Consider the following 24,470-nt stretch of genomic DNA (forward strand, 5'->3'; position numbering starts at 1 on the left):
CCCCACTGAAGGAGTAGCCGTCCCCTCTCCTGACATGTCTGTTTTAGTAATTATTTGCATAACCCATATAATAACGATTCTGGAGCATCTATTCTTATGACTCTATGTTGTGACATTCCTCTATTATTACTACTAGAAGTTTATAAATGAAACGCCAGCTGTCTGCAATAAAGGCCCAATTGGATGTTACCAGTTGGGGGGGAAGGGGTCCCTGCACAGTCTGATATTATCCAATCAGTGCTGCCAGTGTCAGGCTGTGCAGGGACACTCCCTAGTTGGCAGTTCATTTTTCAAACTTCTAGCAGGAGTAACAGAGGAATGGCACAGGCTATGTACCCATCTGTGTGGGAGTCTCCATCACAGGTTCCATCATATCTGACATAAAAAATAGTGCTGAATGCAGTGCTTTCCCTCCATTATAAGTCAGCGGGGTCTGCTGGGTGCCGATACATCACATGATAGATCCACCGGAATATGAATACTGCCTTTTTAGGATACTCCTGAAAGTGGACCTGTCACCGCTCCTGACATGTCTGTTTGATAAAGGCTGTATTCATCAAGAAATAACAATTCTGAAGCATATTTTCTCATAAGTGTGTGTCCTCCTCTTATTCCTCTTGAATATTTTTGAATAAATTGACCACTGGGCGTTAACATTCCCTCTTGTGAAAGGGGTGCATCCCTAAATACTGCCAGCACTGTTTGGACAGGGTCAGACTGGGAAGGGTCACACCCCCACTTGATAACATCCAGTTGTCATTTCTGCATGTATTTTATAGGAGGAATAAAAGGGGAACTGTAAAATGCAGAGTTATAAGAAAAAATGTCCCAGAATTATTATCACATTGGGAATACAAGTAGTTACTGAAACAGACATGTCAGGAGAGGCGACAGCAGCTCTTGAATAATTCTAAGAAGTAGTGCCCGCTAGCCGGCTGCCCCCATATGTGATACCTACGTAGCGGAGCCATCGTCCAGTTATCGCTCAGCGGTCTGCTCTACGTAGCGGAGCCATCGTCCAGTTATCGCTCAGCAGTCTGCTCTACGTAGCGGATCCACCGTCTAGTTATCGCTCAGTGGTCTGCTCTACGTAGCGGAGCCATCGTCCAGTTATCGCTCAGCGGTCTGCTCTACGTAGCTTAGCCATCGTCCAGTTATCGCTCAGTGGTCTGCTCTACGTAGCGGAGCCATCGCCCAGTTTTCACTCAGTGGTCTGCTCCACGTAGCGGAGCCATCGTCCAGTTATCGCTCAGTGGTCTGCTCTACGTAGCGGAGCCATCCTCCAGTTATCGCTCAGCGGTCTGCTCTACGTCGCGGAGCCATCCTCCAGTTATCGCTCAGCGGTCTGCTCTACGTTCGCGGAGCCATCCTCCAGTTATTGCTCAGCGGTCTGCTCTACGTTGCGGAGCCATCCTCCAGTTATCGCTCAGGGGTCTGCTCTACGTCCCGGAGCCATCCTGTAGTTATCGCTCAGTGGTCTGCTCTATGTAGCGGAGCCATCGTCCAGTTATCGCTCAGTGGTCTGCTCTACGTAGCGGAGCCATCGTCCAGTTATCACTCAGTGGTCTGCTCTACGTAGCGGAGCCATCGTCCAGTTATCTCTCAGTGGTCTGCTCTACGTAGCGGAGCCATCGTCCAGTTATCACTCAGTGGTCTGCTCTACGTAGCGGAGCCATCGTCCAGTTATCACATAGTGGTCTGCTCTACGTAGCGGATCCATCATCCAGTTATGGCTCAGTGGTCTGCTCTACGTAGAGGAGCCATCGTCCAGTTATCGCTCAGTGGTCTGCTCTACATAGCGGAGCCATCGTCCAGTTATCGCTCAGCGGTCTGCTCTACGTAGCGGAGCCATCATCCAGTTATCGCTCAGTGGTCTGCTCTACGTAGTGGAGCCATCGTCCAGTTCTCGCTCAGTGGTCTGCTCTACGTAGCGGAGCCATCGTCCAGTTATCGCTCAGTGGTCTGCTCTACATAGCGGAGCCATCGTCCAGTTATCGCTCAGTTGTCTGCTCTTGATGAAGCATCATCCAAATTTTGTATTTTTGTGGCTAATCATTTCTCTTTTATTATTTACAGGACTGGGTTTTTAGGACCCAAGGATCAAAGAATTTTCCTTTGCCTCAGAGGGCTCCTTGGCTCCACGGCCATGATACTGCTATATTATGCCGTCCAGTCCATGCCCTTGGCAGACGCCACCGTTATCACCTTCAGCAGCCCGGCCTTTACTTGCATATTTGCCTGTATATGCCTCAAGGAGAAGTGCACCGTCTGGGACATTGTGTTCATGCTCTTCACCATCACTGGAGTTGTTCTGATAGCTCGACCTCCATTTTTGTTTGGACCCAACAATGACAGCCTTGAGGATGATTATTCCAACCACATGAACGGAACTATCGCCGCCGTGTTTTGTGCGATCGGTGCTTCATTAACTTTTGTGCTGCTAAGAAAAATGGGCAAGTCCGTGCATTACCTGCTGTCCGTCTGGTACTATGCTGTCATTGGCCTCATTGAGTGTGTCATTGTCCTGTTTGTCATGGGCGCCTGGACCCTGCCTTACTGTGGGCTAAATAGATGGCTTCTGGTACTTATTGGTCTCCTGGGCCTGGGAGGCCAAATCTTTCTGGTTAAAGCTTTACAGATTGAGAAAGCCGGTCCAGTGTCTGTCATGAGGACCATGGACGTGGTTTTTGCTTTTATTTTTCAGACCCTTTTCCTCCACCGCATTCCCACATGGCTGACAATTGGTGGGGCTCTATGCATTGTCACCAGCACGGCTGGTACTGCCATCCTCAAGTGGTACACGAGCTCAAGGAAAGCGAAGCAGATCGAATTGTAAATCATACATGGGAAAGATTGTCTAAGGGCTCATGCCCCTGGCCGTTGCCCTATTGCGGCCTGCATACGGCGGGTCCGCAATACACAGGCATTAGCCGTGTGCATCACGGATCGCAAACCCATTCACTTTAATGGGTCCTCAATCTGGGAGATGCGGAATGGAGGCACAGATCAAAAGCCCACGGAAGCACTACAGAGTGCTTCCATGGTTTACTGTACGTGCCTCCCCACCACAAAAAAGTAGTGCATGCACTACTTTTTTGCGGTGAGAACCGTAGGATGCGGATCGCGGGCCCGATTCAAGTGAATGGGTCTGCGATCCGCTTGCGGCTGCCCCACGGTCGGTGCCCGTGCGTTGCGGACCACAATTTGCAGTCCACAGCACAGGCACGGAGCCCTTACAGTCGTGGGCATGAGCCCTAAATCTGGGCTGAAATAATACTACTGTAAGGCTACATGCCCACGAAAAATGGACATGTAATGGACGTCTTTTTAACGGCCATTTACACGTCCGTGTTAAGACCAATGATAGTCTATGGGGTTATTCACACAGCAGTTATTTTGACGGCCAGTGAATAATGAACATCAAAACATAGAAAATGTTCTATCTTGTCCGTTTTTCACTGACCGACAGCCCCCATACAATTGAATGGGTGCGTTTTAACATCCATTTCTCAGAAAGGCATCAATGAAAAAAACGTCCTTTAAAAATGGACAGTTTATCCGTTTTTAACTGACTTTTTTTTCGCTGTCATGTGCATGTAGCCTAAGGCTACATGCACACGACCGTATGAGTTTTGCGGTCCGCAAATTGCGGATCCGCAAACAAAAAAATCTGATGACATCCGTATGCCATCCGTTTTTTTTGCGGATCCATTGTAACAATGCCCAAGAATAGGACACGTTCTATTTTTTTTGCAGGGCTACAAAACGGACAAACTGATGCGGCTAGCACACGGTGTGCTGTCTACATTTTTTGAGGACCCATTGAGATGAATGGGTCCGCATCCTATCCGCAAAAAAAACGGAACGGACACAGAAACAATTGTGTGCATGAGGCCTAACACTGCAAAAAAAGTGTGTGCAATAGACTCAAAAAACAATACAGTTTCAAAAAAAGTGAACCCTTTGGAATTGCCAGGAATTCTGCTCTGATTACTATTAAAATGTGATCTTGTTGTTATTTAAGTCCCAATAATGGACAAACATAATCGAACTAAACAACGAGCACACCGCAGTTGTACCGGTCACATGTTTTATTAAATGTATCGAGTAAAATTCACAGTGCAGGGACAAAAAGTAAGAGAACCCTTGAATTCAATACCTGTAGATCCATCTTTAGCAGCAATCACTCCCTCCAAACATCAGCTGTAGCTGCAAAGAAGATTTAGACTAATGTTGGGGAGGAATTTTGGACTATTCTTCCCTGTAAATGTGTTTTTCAGTTTTTCTTAGTATTTCTGGGACGCCTTGCATGCACAATATCTTGATAGGGTTAAGACCAGGATTATGACTTCTTATTTAAAGGGGTTATCCAAAGTCTACAACATGCCCCTCATATAGAATGGGTTATCCAAAGTCTACAACATGCCCCTCATATAGAATGGGTTATCCAAAGTCTACAACATGCCCCTCATATAGATTATACTTACGACGGGACCTGCGTAGCTCCTGAACCCCGCACGGCGGCCGCTGCATCTCCCTGTCACGTGGATCAAAACATCTGGCTACGGGGGGAGGTGCCAATAGCAGGCCACAACGGGGACAAGCCTCCCTAGTGTCACCTGAGCTTCTAGGGAGGCTCGTCCCAGTCACGGCCTGCTCTTGGCTGCTCCACCCATTGCCAAATGATTTGAACAGTGTGATGGGGAGATGCAGCGGTGACCGTGCGGGGATCAGAAGCGATGCGGGCGCTGGGAATTGGGGTAAGTATAATGTATACAAGGGGCCCAGGCATGGGGGGGGGGGCATGTTTTAGACCATGGATAACCCCTTTAAAATTGCCCATAGTGCTCCTGGAGTGAACTTACAGTGACATTGACCCGTAGATGGAGTGGTAACAGTCTTGATATGTAGAACATTTTTTAACTGGATTGATGTATACTCAGCTCTTTAGCTATGCTTTTCCAGCCTCCTTTGGCTCTATAACATGTCTTCTGAGGTCTTCTGAGTGTTATGTTCATCAAGGCATGGTTGGCACTGCGGCTCCGAATCTCCCAACCGGGCTCTACTTCCCCCGCTGCAGTGGTGACCAGTGATGGTCAGTTCGCAGTGTTCGACAGCGAACACATGCGGGCTGCCATCTTGACTCACCGGTCGGCGATGCACGGGTAAGCCGTTACCTGTGCCTGTGCCGCGAGCCGGTCTGAAATCATTTGATTTCAGACCAGCTCGCAGCAAAGGCACAGGTAAGGGCTTACCTGTGCATCGCCGGATGGGTGAGTCAAGATGGCAGCCCAGCATGTGTTCCCTGGCAAACACTGAGAACTGGCCATCACTGGTGGTGACATCATGTTGACATTTATTGCAGACACATGTCAAGGGCTTTAATAATTATCCCTCACCATGTTTAATAACATGACCGGTACTTGTGTTTGTGTGTTTTCGTTTAGTTACATTGTCTTTGTCTATAATTGTGACTTGTGCAGTAATCAGACCACATTTTACTAGAATCAATGCATGGATCCAGGTTGGCGTCGGACTGGCACACCAGAGGATCCTACGCTGAGTCCAGGCTCTGATACCATAATGGGCCCCAAAGGTCCAAGAGAAAAAAACACTTGGAGGCAATAAATTGCTACTAGGGTCTATTAATTTGAGTCAAAACCTACTAGACTTTATTGATGGTATGAGGGTTGGGTCCTGAGAACAATTTCCTCTGGTGGACACAAGGAACCCCGGTCTGACCCTGACGATTCCAAAGGGTTCCCTTACTTTTTCTTGAAATTGTATTTGAGCTGTGATGAAACAGGAGTTCAGTCCAGATGTGTCTATACAGGGATTTATAGTACATAAGCCAGGGGATATTTTTTTATGCACTAATAGCACTACTATATTCCGCAGCGCTTTACAGACATTGGCATCACACTGTCCCCAATGGGGCTCACAATCTAAGTTCCCTATCACTATGTCTTTGGAGTGCGGGGGGAAACCGGTGAACACCCACACAACACGGGGAGAACATACAAACTCCATGCAGATGTTGTCCTTGGTCAGATTCAAACCCAGGACCCCAGCACTGCAAGACATCAGTGCTACCCACTGAGCCACCATGCTGCTATCTACATAACTGCAAACATTCAGTTGTGTAACCTGCAATTAGGAAAGTGCTATTGGCTTTCATGTGAGCTATATATATATATATTCATAATACCATCTTCACTTTCTGATATAATTCACAGGAAGGGAGTATGTTATTCCTTATGATACACACACTTCAAGTGATAGTGATACACCAGACTTAGACCTCATGCACACAATCGTATGTATTTTGCGGTCCGCAAAAAACAGATTCGCAATAAATAAGGATGACGTCCGTGTGCATTCCAGTATTTTACGGAATGGAACAGCTGGTCCCTAATAGAACAGTCCTATCCTTGTCCGTGCGGACAATAATAGGACATGTTCTATTTTGTTGCCGAACGGAAATACGGAAACGGAATGTGCACGGAGTAACTTTTTTTTTTTTTTTGCGGACCCATTGAAATGAATGGTTCCGTATACGGTGCGCAAAAGGAATGGACACAGAAATAAAATATGTTCATGTGCTTGAGGCCTCAATCAAATAGAAGCATCTAAACCAGGGGTGCACAACCTGTGGCCCGGGGGCCACATGAAGCCCTTGATACTATTCTGTGCGGCCCCCAACCATCTGGTAACAGACATGTATGTCTATGTCTTGTGGCTGCTCGCATATATTTTTCATGTATTCTCCCATTAGATGGGAGTCCTGCCCCTGTAACTAGACATTATGGTATTGGTATATGCTGTATGTTCAATATGCCATAAATACAGTATGGCAGTTGTTAATACCCTTTTAAATTTTTATTTTTGGCCCTTGATGTTGGTTCAGTTTGACAATGTGGCCCCCACTCGGAAAACGTTGTGCACCCCTGATCTAAACCATAATAGCCTGAAGTTACATCAGGAATAGACAGATTTACTTCTCCATTCACATCCAAAGCTATGTTTATACGAAGACTAATGCCTTGTGGGCGCTCCGTTGGCTCGGCGAAGCTATTAGGGTCTCACGTCCTTTTGACTGGAGAAGCTGCTTGATTACCTTCAGACTATTGCCATGGCTGACATTGTCCGGTTGTTCTGGACCCATTTTAAATGAATAACGATGAATCCCTAAATATTTTTTGAGATTACTGTTTTAGTGTCATATTGTTTTTGTTAAAAAATGTGTATAATTTATTTCCTAAAATATTTGTAGCTGTCGAAAAGAGAATCTATTTTTTGTGAAAACGGATATCAACAAATCATTTCCATAAATATTCAGATGGTGGTTGGCTCTTACCATTGCTGTAGTGAAACCTCTCCAAAAGACCACCTCTTAGAGAAGACCACCCCCATCTGGACTGGATTTTTCTCTGACAGATCTCTCTATTTTGTAGCCCGCTGTTTGAGAAGGCCACCACCTCCCTTGAAGATCATTTTCACAGCAATTTTGGGTGTTTTCACTGTAATAATGATGTAGGTATTATTTATTGGCTTCTTAGATAAAACACGCTGCGGCAACTCGCACGCCTCGGCTGCCCCAGAGGTTAGAAGGGTCCTTCTGCGACAGCTGAGGCCGGTGACTGGACGCTGCGGTCACTGGACCCTGCTGCTTCCTGGTCCTGCGGAGATGGGAAGCAGCTGGGAACAGAGCAGCAGCAGGACCTAGGACAGGTGGGTGGCATTTTTTACTTTCTGGGGGCAGGGGAGGACCCCATTGGTTGTCTACTCCAAAGCTGGGCAAACCCTTTAACTAAAACTCGCTACATTAGTAGAGAAATCCAAGCCCCTTCTAGAACCCCTGCTGAGTGTCCCTTCTCTACCCATATCGAAGATTCAAGGGAAAGAAGGATCTGGCATGTTGGATTTCAACATGTACAATCTGGGGCATAGCTAAAGGCTCATGGGCCCTGGTGCAAGAGTTCAGCTCGGGCCCCCTTCGCTTCGTGATGAATTACTCCGTCACGAAGCGCATTTCATTGTAAGTAGTTGGTGCAATGACCGGGAGCAGCGATTGCTGATCATTAATATTAAGGTCTATAATAATAATAATAATAATAAAATCATGCTCGCCTCATCCATTTGATCGCGAAGAGCCCGCCGCCACCATCTTGATTGAAGATCTCGTGCAGCGTGTGATGCCATCATCGCGTCCGCCGGCGTGGTTACATCATACCTCAACTGCGCGTGCGATTTTGCGCGGGATGTTCCAAGATGGCGGCGGCTGGCTCTTTGCGCTAAAACAGATGAGGTGAGTATTATTTTTTTTTTACCCCATTACAGGGAAAATTGATTCGTTACCACGAAGCACAAGGAAATTTGGCTTTGCAGCAAATCAAATTTTTCCTGAAATTCAGATCGAAGTCCACTTTGGACAGTTTGCTCAACACTAGTCACAATGATTGAGGTATAGTCACAGGTCCACATTAAAGCTCCTGGGACACAACCCGTGGTCTGTACCTCATCCCGACCCAGAGTCGTCTGCAGCCTCAGCACTACTTACAGCCATACCACTCGACCTGGGAAATATGTAATAGATATTTCATTTTTTGACTTGGAGTTTGATTTGAAGGGCTCCTGATACTTGTAGTTCAACCCATGGAGCCTAGTAGTAAATGATGATCACATTGTAGTCACAGTGTTTTTTTTTAACTGAACATTATATGGACTTGCACCTACTGTTACAGTATGGTGTCTACATTGTAGCAACCAGTGCCTGTTAATTTCAGACTTCAGCTCCTTATGTTCTTGCTTTAGTAGGTGGCTACACAAAGTTGTGTGACTACTAAGCTCCTCAGCAGCGTTGAAGACCCCCCTAAAACTAAAAGACTAAAACAAAAAAACAGGGTATTGATAGATTTGCAGGGGGTTCTCAATGCTATGAGAATATTTATTTTAATGATTGGACAGGAGGATGAATTGTGGTATATGATGTCACGTCCTAGACTCTAAAGAGGATGACCACTGTGTAGCGCTATATACACGAAGGCAGTGGCCGCATGCAATGCCTCGACTATCATGACCGGTGGGGGATGTCGCCATACCCTGACGTCCTCCACCAGGCGCCTTTCTCAACACTACATTCTAGTTCCTGCTGTAGTGTACCAGCTGGCCTGTACTACACTTATTAGATTCTTCCTAGGAAAACTCTACATTTTCTCTCTATGAGAGTAAATTTGTTGCTTTTATGCAATTGACTCTCCTATTTTGTATACTTTTTAGGCTGTGCGCGAAGCCTCGTACTGTTCCAGAGCAGGCTATTTTTCTGAACCAGAATACTATTTCTTCAGTTCATTTAAACAGATGTTTATTTAAGAATATGAAACGGTTCGTTTTTATATTTTGCTTTATGTTTTTGTGTTTTCTTTATATTGTAATGCAGAAATTAGTATTTTTTTCTAAATGATCTATTCTCTTATCAGATCTGATACTAGTTTTAATAAAAATAATAAAAAAAAAGTTCAAACCTTCTCCAGGCGTCATTAGTGATTATTTAGCCACTTGATATGACGGTAATGTCCAGTTTTGTGGGGTTGATCCTGGTCTGTATGTATGAGGGTGAACGAGTTAGCTGGAGATTGCCCTGTCATGACAATTTAAAGGGGTTGTCCAGGATTAGAAAAGCATGGTTGGTTTCTATTAAAAACAACGTCCCCCCTGTCCATGGGTTGTGCCTGGTATGGTAGCTCATCTCCATTGGAATCAGTGGGGTGGAGCTGCAGTACTGCACATAACCTATGGACAGGAGTGGTGTTGTTTTTGGGAGAAAGCAGCCATTTTCTTTCTAATTCTGGACAACCCCTTTAAGGCTGTGATCACAGTTGTACTCTTTTTTTATTCTGAGTTTCTGTACTGTAAGTAGTCTAAGCATTTTAAAACCAAAGACAAATTGCTATCAGTTTGCATAATTTTTCCAGTTTGTCAGCTGTGACCTCAAAGATGAAAAAAACTGCACAGACAACCCATTGAACAGTGTTTTTTTGTTTGTTTTGTTTTGCATACAATAGTGACCTCTTCTGGAAATCAGGTGGTACTACAACAAGGAGCGTTACAAATGTGGAGCACAGTTTACAGAATCTCAAAATTGCATATTATTGCACATGAATCTGTAAATAACTCCATAAATGAATTACATTTTTACAGTCACACGTTTTGATTTTTATCTCTATGATCTAATCCGGTATATACAGTTGCAAGAAAAAGTATGTGAACACTTTGGAATGAGATTTCTGCACAAATTGGTCATAAATTGTGATCTGATCTTCATCTAAGTCACAACAATAGACAATCACAATCTGCTTAAACTAATAACACACAAATAATTAAATGTTACCATGTTTTTATTGAACACGCCATATAAACATTCACAGTGCAGGAGGATAAAGTATGTGAACCCTTGGATTTAATAACTGGTTGAACCTCCTTTGGCAGCAATAACTTCAACCAAACGTTTCCTGCAGTTGCAGATCAGACGTGCACAACGGTCAGGAGTAATTCTTCACCATTCCTCTTTACAGAACTGTTTCAGTTCAGCAATATTCTTGGGATGTCTGGTGTGAATCGCTTTCTTGAGGTCATGCCACAGCATCTCAATCGGGTTGAGGTCAGGACTCTGACTGGGCCACTCCAGAAGGCGTATTTTCTTCTGTTTAAGCCATTCTGTTTACTTCTTTGCTTTGGGTCGTTGTCCTGTTGCAACACCCATCTTCTGTTGAGCTTCAGCTGGTGGACAGATGGCCTTAAGTTCTCCTGGAAAATGTCTTGATAAACTTGGGAATTTATTTTTCCTTCGATGATAGCAATCCGTGCAGGCCCTGACGCAGCAAAGCAGCCCCAAACCATGATACCCCACCACCATACTTCACAGCTGGGATGAGGTTTTGATGTTGGTGTGCTGTGCCTCTTTTTCTCCACACATAGGGCCAGATTTATCATTAGCTCTGGTCCGAATAATGGAGTGAAAAAGTCCCCAAAAAAGTCCCAAACGCTAAAACTGCGGACAACTTTGCGACTTTTTTCTGCTCTGCACTATGCTCGCCAATTTTCTGAAAGTGGGCGTGTTTTCTTATGTAAATTAATCTCTAGATAGATTTACTATTGGGACTATTTAAAAAGTCACTAAAAATTTGCAATTTCACTCCAGTGAGGACCATGCTTATCTTATGAGACTTTTTAATAGAACATGCCACTTTTTCATAAAAACGTGCAACTTTTTCGTAAAGATGTGTGACTTTTGTAAAGCTGCTTACTGACGGATAAACTGCTACCGTCAAACCACATTTATTACAGTCTTAAAGGGCCGATCATAAATCTGACTTTAGCCATATGTGAAAGTGGAGTGAGCTGTTAGAGTAATGATAAATCTGGCCCATAGTGTTGTGTGTTTCTTCCAAACAACTCAACTTTGGTTTCATCTGTCCACAGAATATTTTGCCAGTACTGCTTTGGAACATCCAGGTGCTCTTGTGCAAACTGTAAATGTTCAGCAATGTTTTTTTGGACAGCAGTGGCTTCCTCTGTGGTATCCTCCCATGAAATCCATTCTTGTTCAGTGTTTTACGTATCGTAGATTCGCTAACAGGGATGTTATCATATGCCAGAGACTTTTGTAAGTCTTTAGCTGACACTCTAGGATTCTTCTTCACCTCATTGAGCAGTCTGCGCTGTGCTCTTGCAGTCATCTTTACAGGACGGCCACTCCTAGGGAGAGTAGCAGCAGTGCTGAACTTTCTCCATTTATAGACAATTTGTCTTACCGTGGACTGATGAACAGCAAGGCTTTTGGAGATACTTTTATAACCCTTTCAAGCTTTATGCAAGTCAGCAATTCTTAATCGTAGGTATTCTGAGAGCTCTTTTGTGCGAGGCATCATTCACATCGGGCAATGCTTCTTGTGAAAAGCAAACCCAGAACTGGTGTGTGTTTTTATAGGGCAGGGCAGCTGTAACCAACACCTCCAATCTCATCTCATTGATTGGACTCCAGTTGGCTGACACCTCACTCCAATTAGCTCTTGGAGATGTCATTAGTCTAGGGGTTCACATACTTTTTCCACCTGCACTGTGAATGTTTACATGGTGTGTTCAATAAAAACATGGTAACATTTAATTCTTTGTGTGTTATTAGTTTAAGCAGACTGTGATTGTCTATTAATGTTAAAAAGATACTGGGCACTCTCTTACTAAAGGAACCTTACAGTTTATTGATAGTAAAACACATAAATAATGCATAAATTGCTACTTAAAACAGTATGACATATAATCCGGATATTAAAACTCAGTTCCTCGACCTCTTGGTACCAATACAAAGGTTGAATTGATTAAAATATAATAGCCTCTGGGTATTTAAGGATGAAAAAAGTCCTTGAATGAAATGTCCTTTAAGGTGTAGAACTCCTTGCAAAGAAATCTCCACGGAACGAAGTAGTAATATAGCTAGTGGTGCAGTGATTTGTTTATGCGGCGTCCCGCTATTACTCACTGTTTCGCTGTAGTACTATGTTCCGCTGTTGTGTCCGGTACTTTGATTTCAGGAATTTCTTATGGTGGTCACGTTCCCCTGTCTGTCTTTCCGGCGCCGCTCCGTAAGTGTAAGAGCTGGCGCTTGGATAGATTTACAGCCTCCTTTTCTCGTGCTGGACTTGCTAAGCAAATGAGCGTAATAAGCTCTTACAACCAGTCCTCAAAGAATGCACGTCGGGTCTACGGTTAAGACAGGAATAGTTCCAATACAAGCGGTACTTTAGTCCAAGTCCATCGGGGGGTCCTAGCACCAAACGCGTTTCGGGGTCTGTTGTTACCCCTTCTGAGTTTCCTTATATAGTCTTTGGTAATTGAATTACCATCATCTGCTGTGTGGATCGGTTTCATTTCTCAAGACCTGGTGTAGATTTCAGAAACACCTATTTTTCCCAAGAATTCGTCTATATTCCCCATAAGTCATTTATTCTTATATATATTCTTTTGTCAATCCTTTATAACATAATTACCACACTACTCACAAGCCAAAATGTTTAGTTTATATTATACATGCTCCAAAATCTAAACAAGTCTAATGTGACCCGTCAGACTTTGTATAGTGTTTGATTTACAACACAAACGCAATCTGTCCTGCAATATTCATGCGGTTTTAATTCAAACTCTTGATTATCCCCACTAGACTATGTCATCATAAATTTCCGCCCCAACTCTCTTTGTACCGAATAAATTACATATATATATATAAAAATATGTGGATAAAAAATTATTATTTATTTAATGCCTAAAATGTCAATTCGTTTATTTTTTATTTATTTTTTTTAATTTTTTTTTCAGTTTTATAATTTTCTTTAAATCTATTATTTGTTGCAGTCTTGTATAATGTTTTCATGGAGTAAGGGCGGGTTGTTTGTTTTTGTTGTTGTATAGATCTGTAATGATATTTTCATAAAGACAGGGCGAAGTTGTGGATCCACAGAATACATAAGAGCTGTGTCGGATATATGACTGAATGACCGGTGGAGGTCCGCCGCGGAGGACTGGACCCCCCCAGAAATAAATTCACTGGGAAGGATTCTGACCCCCGCCGCGGGCCCCCCCCCTATCTCATAGGAATCCGAATAACTCGAATTCCGAATTCAGTCCTCCCAGCACAAGGGTGTTTAAACTCATATATTCTCTGCGTCTCCACCCTCGACATCCTACCTATATGATCCCCCCCCCCCCTCCATTCTTTAGTCACCTTGTCTATTGCAGCATATTTTATCCCCGACGGGTCCTGGTTGTGTACCGTTTTAAAATGTTTGGACAATGCATGTGTCTCCAATCCTTTTTTGATGTTAGCTACATGTTCAGAGACACGTTTTTTCAAGGTTCTTTTTGTCCTACCGACATACTGTTTCCCACATGGGCATTCTATAATGTAAATTACATTTTCGGAACTACAGGATAAGAAGTCCTTTATGACATGTTTATGTTGATTAACGAATGAAATTACTTCTCCTGTTTTACGGGGGAATGTTGTTATTTTGCAGTTACTGCATTGCCCACACCTGTAGAATCCCTCCATGTGGATCCAATTCTGTATGGAAGATTTAGTTCTTTTATCTTTTTTTATAGTCAGTGCCACCAAATTGGCCAAATTGGGGGCCTTAGTAAATGTAGTGCATGGTTTTAGTGGAATCAGGGCACCTATGGTTTTCTCTTTCTTTAATATATGCCAATGCTTGCGTATGATTCCCTGAATTTTTCTATATTCGTTGTTAAATGGTAACATAATCCTAATTTGTTCATTTATACATTCTTTATCTTCCATTTTTTAATTCTCAAAAAAATCTTTCCTTTGCATTCCTCTTACTTTGTCTAAGGATCCCTTGATTAATTTCTCTGGATATTCTTTTTCCTTAAACGCTTCTACCATTGCTGCTGCTTCCTTTTCAAATTGTTCCTCCATAGTGCAATTGCGTTTAATTCGTTGAAATTGTCCCTGTGGGATATTCATCAACCAATTGGGAAGGTGACAACTATTATATAGAATGTAACTATTCCTGGTGGCTGGTTTGATGTATGTGCAATTCTTTATAAAGCTGTTTTCTACATATATTTTTAGATCTAAAAATTCTAAAATCTCTTGGCTAATGAATGGTGTGGGTGAATTTGAGATTAAAATCATTCACATTAATATTAGTTAAAAAATCTTCCAAACTGCCTTTACCCGATTTCCAAATAAAAAACACGTTGTCTATATATCTCTTCCAGAGCACCAGGTCCGTCCCCAGCCGGGGGGCTATAACCAAATCTTCCCAAAATGCCATAAAAAGATTGGCATAACTGGGGGCGAAACTTCCTTCATAATAAAAATAATTATGTGTTAATATAAAATCTATCCCTCTTATTAAAAACTCGATTTGGGGGGGCGTGGCCAGCCATGGAGGAGTGAAGACGTGCTCTCTGAGAGCTCCGCCACACGCCTGCACAAATCCGCAGCCATCCTGATGGGGAAATCAGTAAAAAAGGGTAGAGCCCGTCCATCGGCTCCCCTGGCTTCATCTCAAGGAAACCTGCCTCTTCTTTTTGCAAGACAGACGGCCGCTCTGTCGCCCGCCTGCCAAGACCGGCACTCAGGCCTACAAGATGGCGCCGCCATGCCGCAGCTGTGCTCACCGCCTGCGCGCCCGAACACCTTGGAGAGCCCGACCCGGTGCTCCAGCCGTCAGAGATCCTCCTCAGTGCCTCCGCTCCTTCTCTCCTCGCCGGCAGCAGGTACAGGCGGGTCCCGGAGCTCGTCTCCCCGCCCGCTCATAATGCCCCAGGCGTCCTCCCCACCTGCCGCTCGAGACCTGGGATCGGGGCCCCCTGTCGGAAGCTCAGGCCCGGCCGCAGGGCTGCAAACACAGCAGTCGGCCTGCCTATCATTGCCTCCAAACGTGGGCTTGGACCCCCATGCTGCTGCTCCCACATGCGGACTAGGCCTGAGGCCTACAGCCCCTTCCTTCCGGCCGCTTGAGCCTCTGCTAGGCCCTATTGAACCGCACTCTTCTTATAGTAGAATAGACCACATTTTAATCCAGCAACCCGCCCTGTCATGGTTGGACTCCACATCCATTGGCAACATTTTGTGGTCTGACCATGCCCCGGTGTATTGCTCCCTCACCCTTCCGTTCTTAACTAAAAATGAATGGACGTGGCGTCTAAATGAGTCTCTCCTCCTTGACACTGTATGCACACAGGATCTTTCTGATACTGTTGCTAATTTTATGTCTGATCATGCCTCGGATCCCACGCCCCTATGCAGTGGGAGGCCCTTAAATGTGTTCTTAGGGGGACTTTCATTAAACATGGCTCACGCCTTAAAAAAGAAAAAGCTGCCTCCCTTAGAGCCGCCTTGCAGAAAGTGGCTTCCTTGGAACTAGCTCACAAGCGTGCCCTCTCTCTACCGATGCTCAGAGACCTTCATAATGCACGAATGGACGCGTGTTTGTTACTGGATTCTTCCTACAAACGAATAGTTCAAAAATGTCGTAGTAAGTTCTACGAATACGGTAATAAGTGTGGCCGCTTGTTAGCTAGGGCGCTTAGTGGTCATATCGCTGCCTCTCATATTCCAGCGGTCAAAAACTCCCGGGATCAATTGCTGCACACGACGGAGGAGATCACCTCGTCCTTTCAGTCCTTTTATACTGACCTGTACAACCTTCCGGTCCTTTCCGCTAGGGAATCTGATGACTCTCCCTACCCGCTGAATGACTGCCCTAAATTGTCTACCGAACAAGCTACTACCTTGGAGATGCCTTTTTCAGAAGGGGAATTAAAGGAAGTGATCGCTTCTCTTCCGGGTGGTAAGAGCCCGGGCCCCGATGGGTTCACCGCTGGCTTCTTTAAATCTTTCTCTACCATCCTTGTTCCTTTTCTGGTGAAGGTCTTCAATGCGGTATCTCCCCAAGTCCCCTTTCCCCCCCAAGCCACTATGGCCCACATCGCGGTTATCCCTAAGCCCGACAAAGACCCCCATGTGTGTGCTAGTTACCGTCCTATATCTTTGTTAAACGTAGATTTGAAAATATACGCCAAATTATTAGCTAATAGACTAAACGCTTTTTTGCCCTCCCTAATACACAATGACCAGGTGGGTTTTGTCCCGAGAAGGGAGGCTCGCGACAACACTCTCCGGACCTTGGACATTATACATCATGCAAAAGTCTCCAACACCCCCCTTATGATTTTGTCCCTAGATGCGGAGAAAGCCTTCGATCGCATATCTTGGCATTCCCTTCGATCTGTTTTGTCTAAACTGGGTCTTGGCCAAGGCTTTATGGGAAAAATACTTAGTCTTTATCACCAGCCCTCGGCCAGGATTAGAATTAATGGCACCCTTTCTCCACCCTTTCTCATCCGCAACGGCACGCGCCAGGGATGTCCCCTGTCTCCTCTCCGAGCACCTCCTTTCTGCGATCCGTGCCAACCCGGACATCTCAGGGGTCACGATTGGCGATGTGCAACATAAGTGCGCGGCCTTTGCGGATGACCTTTTGCTGTATGTCACCAATCCCCATGTTGCCCTCCCGTCCCTCCTGCGAGAGATTGCACTCTTTGGTAGATGGACAAATTTCAAGATCAATATGTCCAAGTCGGAGGCGCTGAATGTATCCTTACCCCAAACACTAGTCACATCGCTTAGGTCTACGTTTCCATTTAAGTGGCCATCGGCGGGGATTAAATACCTGGGGGTTAAAATCTCGGCGGAGCTGCCCGCCCTTTTTAAGTTGAATTTTGACCCACTTTTGCGAGGTTTTCAGAAGGATCTTGATGCTTGGCACCGCCGAGACTTTTCTTGGTTCGGCAGGGTCAGCGTTTTGAAAATGAACCTACTCCCCAAGCTGCTTTACCTCTTGCAAACCATACCCATCCGATTACCGCTCAATTTTTGGTCACAACTCAGACGCTGTTTCACGCGTTTTGTGTGGGCCCCGGGTAAGCCGCGGATTAAATGGGAGGTTCTGACCCGGTCTAAAGAACTTGGGGGTGTTGGTTTGCCAGACTGTAAGTTATAACACTTTTCCGCGGTGTACGCCAGACTTTTGGATATGCTACGTTCAGATTCCAGTAAAATGTGGGTCCATATTGCACGCTCCTCTTCCCCGAGTGCGCTCGCGGTCCTTCCCTGGTTAGCCGGCAAATCGGGTTTTAAAATCCCCCCGTTGTCCTTCACAGCCCATCATACTCTTGCGTCCATTGCATCCATTAACCGGCGCACAATGTTCATTGATGCGTCGGGGCCCCTAACGCCGATAACTGATAACCCGGCATTTCGCCCCTTCCTTACTGGTACTAAATTACGTCCCCTTCGGTTTTGCGACGTCCTCACTACCTCGGGATTGAAACATTTAAACCAATTGATGGAGCCCTCTCTACTACGCCCTAGGCACAACTTTGAGTATGTACAACTCCAACATTTTTACTCCTCTATACGTGCCACCCACACCCTACGCAGGAGCCTTACGGTGTTTGAACAAATGTGTCTTGCCCCCTCTGCTGTCTTTAGGGATATTTCCACAATATATAACTTGCTTACTCTCCAGTCCTCTGACCAGCTCCCCTCCTTCTGCCATGCCTGGAATCGTGACCTGGGGAGTGGCCTCACCCCATCTCAATGAAAACGGGCTTTTCTTCTTTCTCATAAAGCGGTAATTTCCACTAAGGCGCAGGAGACGAACTATAAAGTCCTCTCCAGGTGGTATAGAGTGCCGTCTGTGCTCCACAGATGGTTTCCATCGGTTTCGGATCGCTGCTGGAGGTGTGGCACCGACGAAGGCACCCTCCTACACATTTGGTGGCATTGCACCGTCCTGCGGCCTTACTGGAACTTTGTACATCGCATTGTGCGGGTAGTGACGGGAATACCCATTCCCAACGTTCCTGAAGCACTTTTGCTGTTTATCTTTGATCTGACTATCCCTGCTTTCAAGGTTTCGCTCCTTAAGTATATGTTACAGGCCGCAAAAACGGTCGTCCCTCGCCACTGGAAATCACCTACGCCTCCCTCCCCGGAGGAATGGTTCGAAGAAATTGCCCTACATCAGCGAATGGAGGATCTCATCTGCGTCTCTCCTCAGGACACCACTCGATTCGTTCAAACCTGGGGCCCTTGGGAAACTTTTCGTGGATCAGATGAGTTTCGTAATACCCGTCTATAATCCTGCACTCCCCCATCCTCCCCTTCCCCTATTCCTCTGTGTCCGTGACCTGCTGTTATGTTCCTCCCCTGTCTGTTTTTCTTTTTCTTTTCTCTTATGTTATGTACATGTTTTACTAGGCTTAGATTCTTATAGCCTTTTTTGCTTTATGCAAACGCTGTATTCTTATTGCTTACGTGATGCTACATGCTCTTGCTGCCTTTATATGTGGAAAGCTGTACATTGTTACCTCCGTTGTCCGGAGTTTACTCTATAATGTCTATGGCATTGTATGTCATTACGATGTGTTACCTCGCATTCTCATATACTTATTTGAAAACCTCAATAAATTCTTGAATGAGAAAAACTCGATTTGTTCCTCTTTTAAACTTCCTTCTTTTTTTAATTGAACGTTCACTGCCTCCTTGCCTTGTTCGTGTTTAATAATTGTATACAATGAATGCACGTCCAGGGAGCCCATCCACCAACCCTCTTGAAATGCCATGTTTTCCACAGTTTTAATTATTTCTGCGGAATCCTTGGTATAAGAGGGAATTTTCTTAACGTTTGATTGTAAAAGTGTGTCAATGTATTGGGATAGATTGCATGTTAAAGAGTCTATCCCTGACACTATTGGGCGTCCTGGAGGATTTTTCATATCCCTTATGAATCTTTGGTATACAATAAAAAATTGGGATTCTCGGGTGTTTATTTAAAATAAAATGTATGTGATTGTCTATTGTTGTGACTTAGATGAAGATCAGATCACATTTTATGACCAATTTGTGCAGAAATCCATATCATTCCAAAGGGTTCACATACTTTTTATTGCAACTGTAGATCTTTTGACTTCCCTACCCTTTCCCTCTAGAAAAATCACATTGAAATAATTCAAATAGTATTAAGAGCATTTAGGGAATTTATCATTCCCTTTGGGCCATCATTTGTATGTAAAAAATTGCAACTTTTTGTCATTTTACTTTGGAAAAGTTTGTGGGAAATTGGCCGTGGTTAGCTGGGCGAGTAGCCACACACTAGCTATTGTTTTTAAAGTTACTGCAGTAAGGGTATGTATAAAAATGTGGAATAACATCTCTAGAAAAAAGTTTTAATCTGTTACTAAGACTCCACCCCAAGTTTAACAACCCTTTGTCTCCACTAACACCACATATGTAATTCCATTTAATAATTAACGGGTTGGCCACTAGAGATGTCCCGAACTTTTCGCCGGCGAACATATGGGATGTACGGTCCGCCTCCTATACGTCATCATTGAGCAAACTTTGACCCTGTACCTCACAGTCAGCAGACACATTCCAGCCAATCAGCAGCAGACCCTCCCTCCCAGACCCTCCCACCTCCTATCAAAAAGCAAGGACAGCATCCATCTTAGATTAATTCTGAAGCGGCAGTGTCACAAAGTTGTAATCACAATGCGATTAATACAGGTTAGGCTACTTTCACACTAGCGTTCGGGTGTCCGCTTGTGAGTTCCGTTTGAAGGGGCTCACGAGCGGACCCGAACGCTTCCATCCAGCACTAATGCATTCTGAGTGGACGCAGATCCGCTCAGAATGCATCAGTCTGGCAGCGTTCAGCCTCCGCTTCGCTCAGCAGGCGGACACCTGAACACTGCTTGCGGCATTCGGGTTTCCGCCTGGCCGTGCGGAGGCGTGCGGATCCGTCCAGACTTACAATGTAAGTCAATGGGGACGGATCCGTTTGAAGATGACACAATATGGCTCAATCTTCAAATGGATCCGTCCCCCATTGACTTTCAATGTAAAAGTCTGGACGGATCCGTTCAGGCTACTTTCACACTTTCACATTTTTTTTACAATATAATGCAGACGGGTCCGCTCTGAACGCTAGTGTGAAAGTAGCCTTATATTAATCGCATTGCGATTACAACTTAGAGCTGGGTTCCTAATGGTTATATTGATAGAATATAACGAAGATTGAGAATATAGTGCTATATTCATTGTCAATTCTAGCAATACAACCATTAGGAACTCAGATCTAAGTTGTAATCGCAATGCGAATAATGCAGGTTATATTAATCGCATTGCGAGTTCAACTTAGAGCTAAGTTCCTAATGGTTGTATTGCTAGAATTGACGAATATAACGAATATAGCTCTATATTCTCAATCTTCGTTATATTCTAGCAATACAACCATTAGGAACCCAGCAGCTCTAAGTTGAATTCGCAATGCGATTAATATAACCTGCAATAATCGCATTGCGATTTCAACTTTCTCAAATCCGACAGTACATTCTAGCATGGAGTCGTTCCCATGCTGATGGGGACGCTCCATGAGCACAGAAGTCGGCAGAAGCTCTAAGTTGAAATCGCAATGCGATTAATTCAAGTTCTATAAATCACATTGCGATTTCAACTTAGAATTTCTGCCGACTTCCGTGCTCTTGGAGTGTCCCCATCACCATGGGAATGACTCCATGCTAGAATGTACTGTCGGATTTGAGAAAGTTGAAATCGCAATGCGATTAATTCAAGTTCTATAAATCGCATTGTGATTTCAACTTACCACACTCTGGGTCAACTACGTCATTTTCCATGGGAGTTTTGCCATGGATCCCCCTCCGGCATGCCACAGTCCAGGCAGGGCCGTCTTTGCCGCAGGGCAAAAGGGGCAGCTGCCCCGGGCCCAGTTGCTCCTGGGGGCCCATGAGAGCTCCGTTTCCCGACTCCCATTCACTAGTGGGCATCGCTAGGTTAAAACATTCGGGGCCTGGGCCCCGGATGTTTTGTCCCAGGCCCCGAATGTCCTGCCTGCCTGCTAGATACAACTGTATTGCCGTACACAGAACGGCAATACAATTGAATCTAATACACTGGGAAGAGTTGAAGGACCTGTGGTGACATCACAGGTCATGTGATCAGCAAAACAGGCTGTGATAGGATGACCTGGATGATGTCACCATCATGTGACCAGTGCAGGATTGGACCAGAGTGAAGAGGAGTAGGAGCCTAATGCTGATGTCTGTATATCAGGACTGGAGAGGTAAGTGAAGGGAGAGGCAGAGCAATGCTGGGAGTTGTAGTTATTTAACTGGGATGTATGTTAGGGCTGAAGGGAGGGATGTTATTGACATGGGACTGTATGTTGAAAGTGGATGGTAGGGGGGAATGATGTTTATGTACATGGGACTTAATGTTTTGGCTACGTTCACACTTGCGTTTGGGGATCCGCTTGTGAGATCCGTTTCAGGTCTCTCACAAGCAGCCCCAAATGCATCAGTTTAACCCCAATGCATTCTGAATGGATGCGGATCCATTCAGAATGCATTCGTTCATCTCTGTACGGCCCTCCGTTCCATTTTGGAGGCGGACCCCAAAATGCTGCAAGCAGCGTTTTTGTGTCCGTATGGCCTTGCGGAGCCAAACGGATCCGTCCTGACTTGCAATGTAAGTAAATGGGGACGGATCCCTTTGCATTGACACAAAATGGTGCAATTGTAAACGGATCCGTCCCCCATTGACTTTCAATGTAAGTCAGGACGGATCCGTATTGGGACTTAGGCTACTTTCACACTAGCGTTCGGGGCTCCGTTTGTGAGTTCAGTTTGAAGGCTCTCACAAGCGGCTCCGAACGGATCCGTCCAGCCCTAATGCATTCTGAGTGGATGCGGATCCGCTCAGAATGCATCAGTCTGGCAGCGTTCAGCCTCCGCTCCGCTCAGCAGGCGGACACCCGAACACTGCTTGCAGCGTTCGGGTGTCCGCCTGGCCGTGCGGAGGCAAACGGATCCGTCCAGACTTTACAATGTAAGTCAATGGGGACGGATCCGTTTGAAGTTGACACAATATGGCTCAATTTTCAAACGGATCCGTCCCCCATTGACTTTCAATGTATTCAATGTAAAGTCTGGACGGATCCGTCTGAGCAACTTTCACACTTAGAATTTTTTCTAAACTATAATGCAGACGGATCCATTCTGAACGGATCCCATCGTCTGCATTATAGGAGCGGATCCATCTGTGCAGACACCAGACGGATCCGCTCTGAACGCAAGTGTGAAAGTAGCCTTAGAAATTCAAATCTAATACAAACGAATCAGTCCTGAACGGATGCATTAGTTTGTATTATCGGTGCGGATCCGTCCTGTACAAGTACAGGACAGATCCGCACGAACGCAAGTGTGAAAGTAGCCTTAGGGGGTGATGTTTACATTGGATTGTGCGTTGGAGGCGGCTGGGGAGGAGGTGGTGGTATTTACATGGGACTGTATGGTGGAGGGAGGAGTATAACTGCAGGGGGCACTGCAGATCCAGGGGACATTATAAGCTTATAACTACTGGGGGCTCTATAGGAGGGTCTTATAGATCCGCCTTATTTCTACTAAGCGCACTATGGGGGCCTTATTACTACTGAGGGGTCTGTAGGGAGCTTTATTACCACTGGGGGAACAATAGGGGGCCTTGTTTCTACTAGGGACTCTGTGAGGGTATTAATAATATGGGAGGGCTCTTCTAATAATGGGGGCATTGTTGAGGAGCATTATCACGGTTGGGGCAGTGTTACTAATGAAGGCATTCTAGAAGGGAATTACTATTGGTGGGACTATGAGGAGCACTATTACTATGGGGGGCAGTAATGTTTCTTCAGGATAGTATTTGGGGGTATTGGGGGGGGCGTAACTAAAGGCTCATGGGCTCCGCTGCAAGAGTTCAGCTTGGACCCCCCTTCCCTCAGTGCTTTGTGTGTCTTCTTATGCGGCACAAGTGTCCTTGGGCCCCTTCATGCTCCTGGGCCCAGTAGCGACTGCTACCTCTGCACCCCCTATAGCTACACCCCGGGGGGGAGGGAGGGCACAGCAAGCAGCAGGATAACACAGTGGGGACTCCAGTTGGGGGATAATGATAGAATGTGAGGAAGCTAAGATGTCTGTGTCACACTCTGCAGAGACGAGGCGGCTGAGAGAAGTTGTCCAGACCGAGTGGAGAAGATGATAAAAGAGAAGATGATGACAGAGAGGAGACATCACCTGGAGGCCCTGGACGTGACAGGTAAGTGCTGCTGTATAGCAAGTACAGCAAAGTGCGGGGGGGTGGGGAGGGCGGGATCCAGGGGGCCCAAGTAAATTCTTGCCCAGGGTCCAACCAATATTAAAGACGGCCCTGAGTCCAGGTGTTAGTCCCCTTGAAACAACTTTTCCATCACTATTGTGGCCACAAAGAGTCCCTGTAGGTTTTCAAATTCACCTTCCTATTGAAGTCTATTGCGGTTCGCCCGTTTCGCACGTTCGCGAACATTTGCGGAAATGGCTACTTGTGACTAATATGTATATAAGATGACTATATGACACTAATATGACCATTGTTGATATTCTGTGCTGTTTTCTATATTTCATACGCCATGTACAATCTTCTGTGTCCACTTGGCCATCTTCTGTGTTTTCAACATAGCAGTCCTGTCCATAAGATGGCCTGCTGATGTAGGGTCATGTGACCAGACATATCGCCTCCATATGGTGTTTTCTCTGTTTCCAACACAACAGAACAAGTGCAGATATCAGGTGCAGTGTATTTGAATGGAGGAGACATCACATGGAGTTAGGGTTGCCACCCGGCGGTAATTTAATGGCCCAGCTGGTGCCGGTAATTTTTTTCTACTGGCAATATTAATTGCCGGTATTTTCCTAACAACCCTGCTACTAATGAGCGCTTCCATTGCGGAGCGCTCATTAGTGCAGCCTTTGCCCCCCCCCCCCCCCCCGTGTTAAGAAAAAAAATATATAAA

At 45.3% G+C, this 24,470-nt stretch overlaps 1 protein-coding gene across 1 annotated transcript in view; it reads left to right on the plus strand.

The window, feature by feature from the left end:
* Positions 1–2,979, plus strand: part of SLC35G1 (solute carrier family 35 member G1) — a 47,609-nt gene extending 44,630 nt beyond the window's left edge. Inside the window, exon 3 of the mRNA XM_044298061.1 lies at positions 2,077–2,979. Within this exon, the coding sequence (XP_044153996.1) occupies positions 2,077–2,836 (760 nt within the window). The 3' untranslated portion in view covers positions 2,837–2,979. The remainder of the gene's footprint in view (positions 1–2,076) is intronic.
* The last annotated feature ends 21,491 nt before the right edge of the window (positions 2,980–24,470 follow it).

This window comes from Bufo gargarizans, chromosome 6, assembly GCF_014858855.1.
Source record: "Bufo gargarizans isolate SCDJY-AF-19 chromosome 6, ASM1485885v1, whole genome shotgun sequence".
NCBI lineage: Eukaryota > Metazoa > Chordata > Amphibia > Anura > Bufonidae > Bufo > Bufo gargarizans.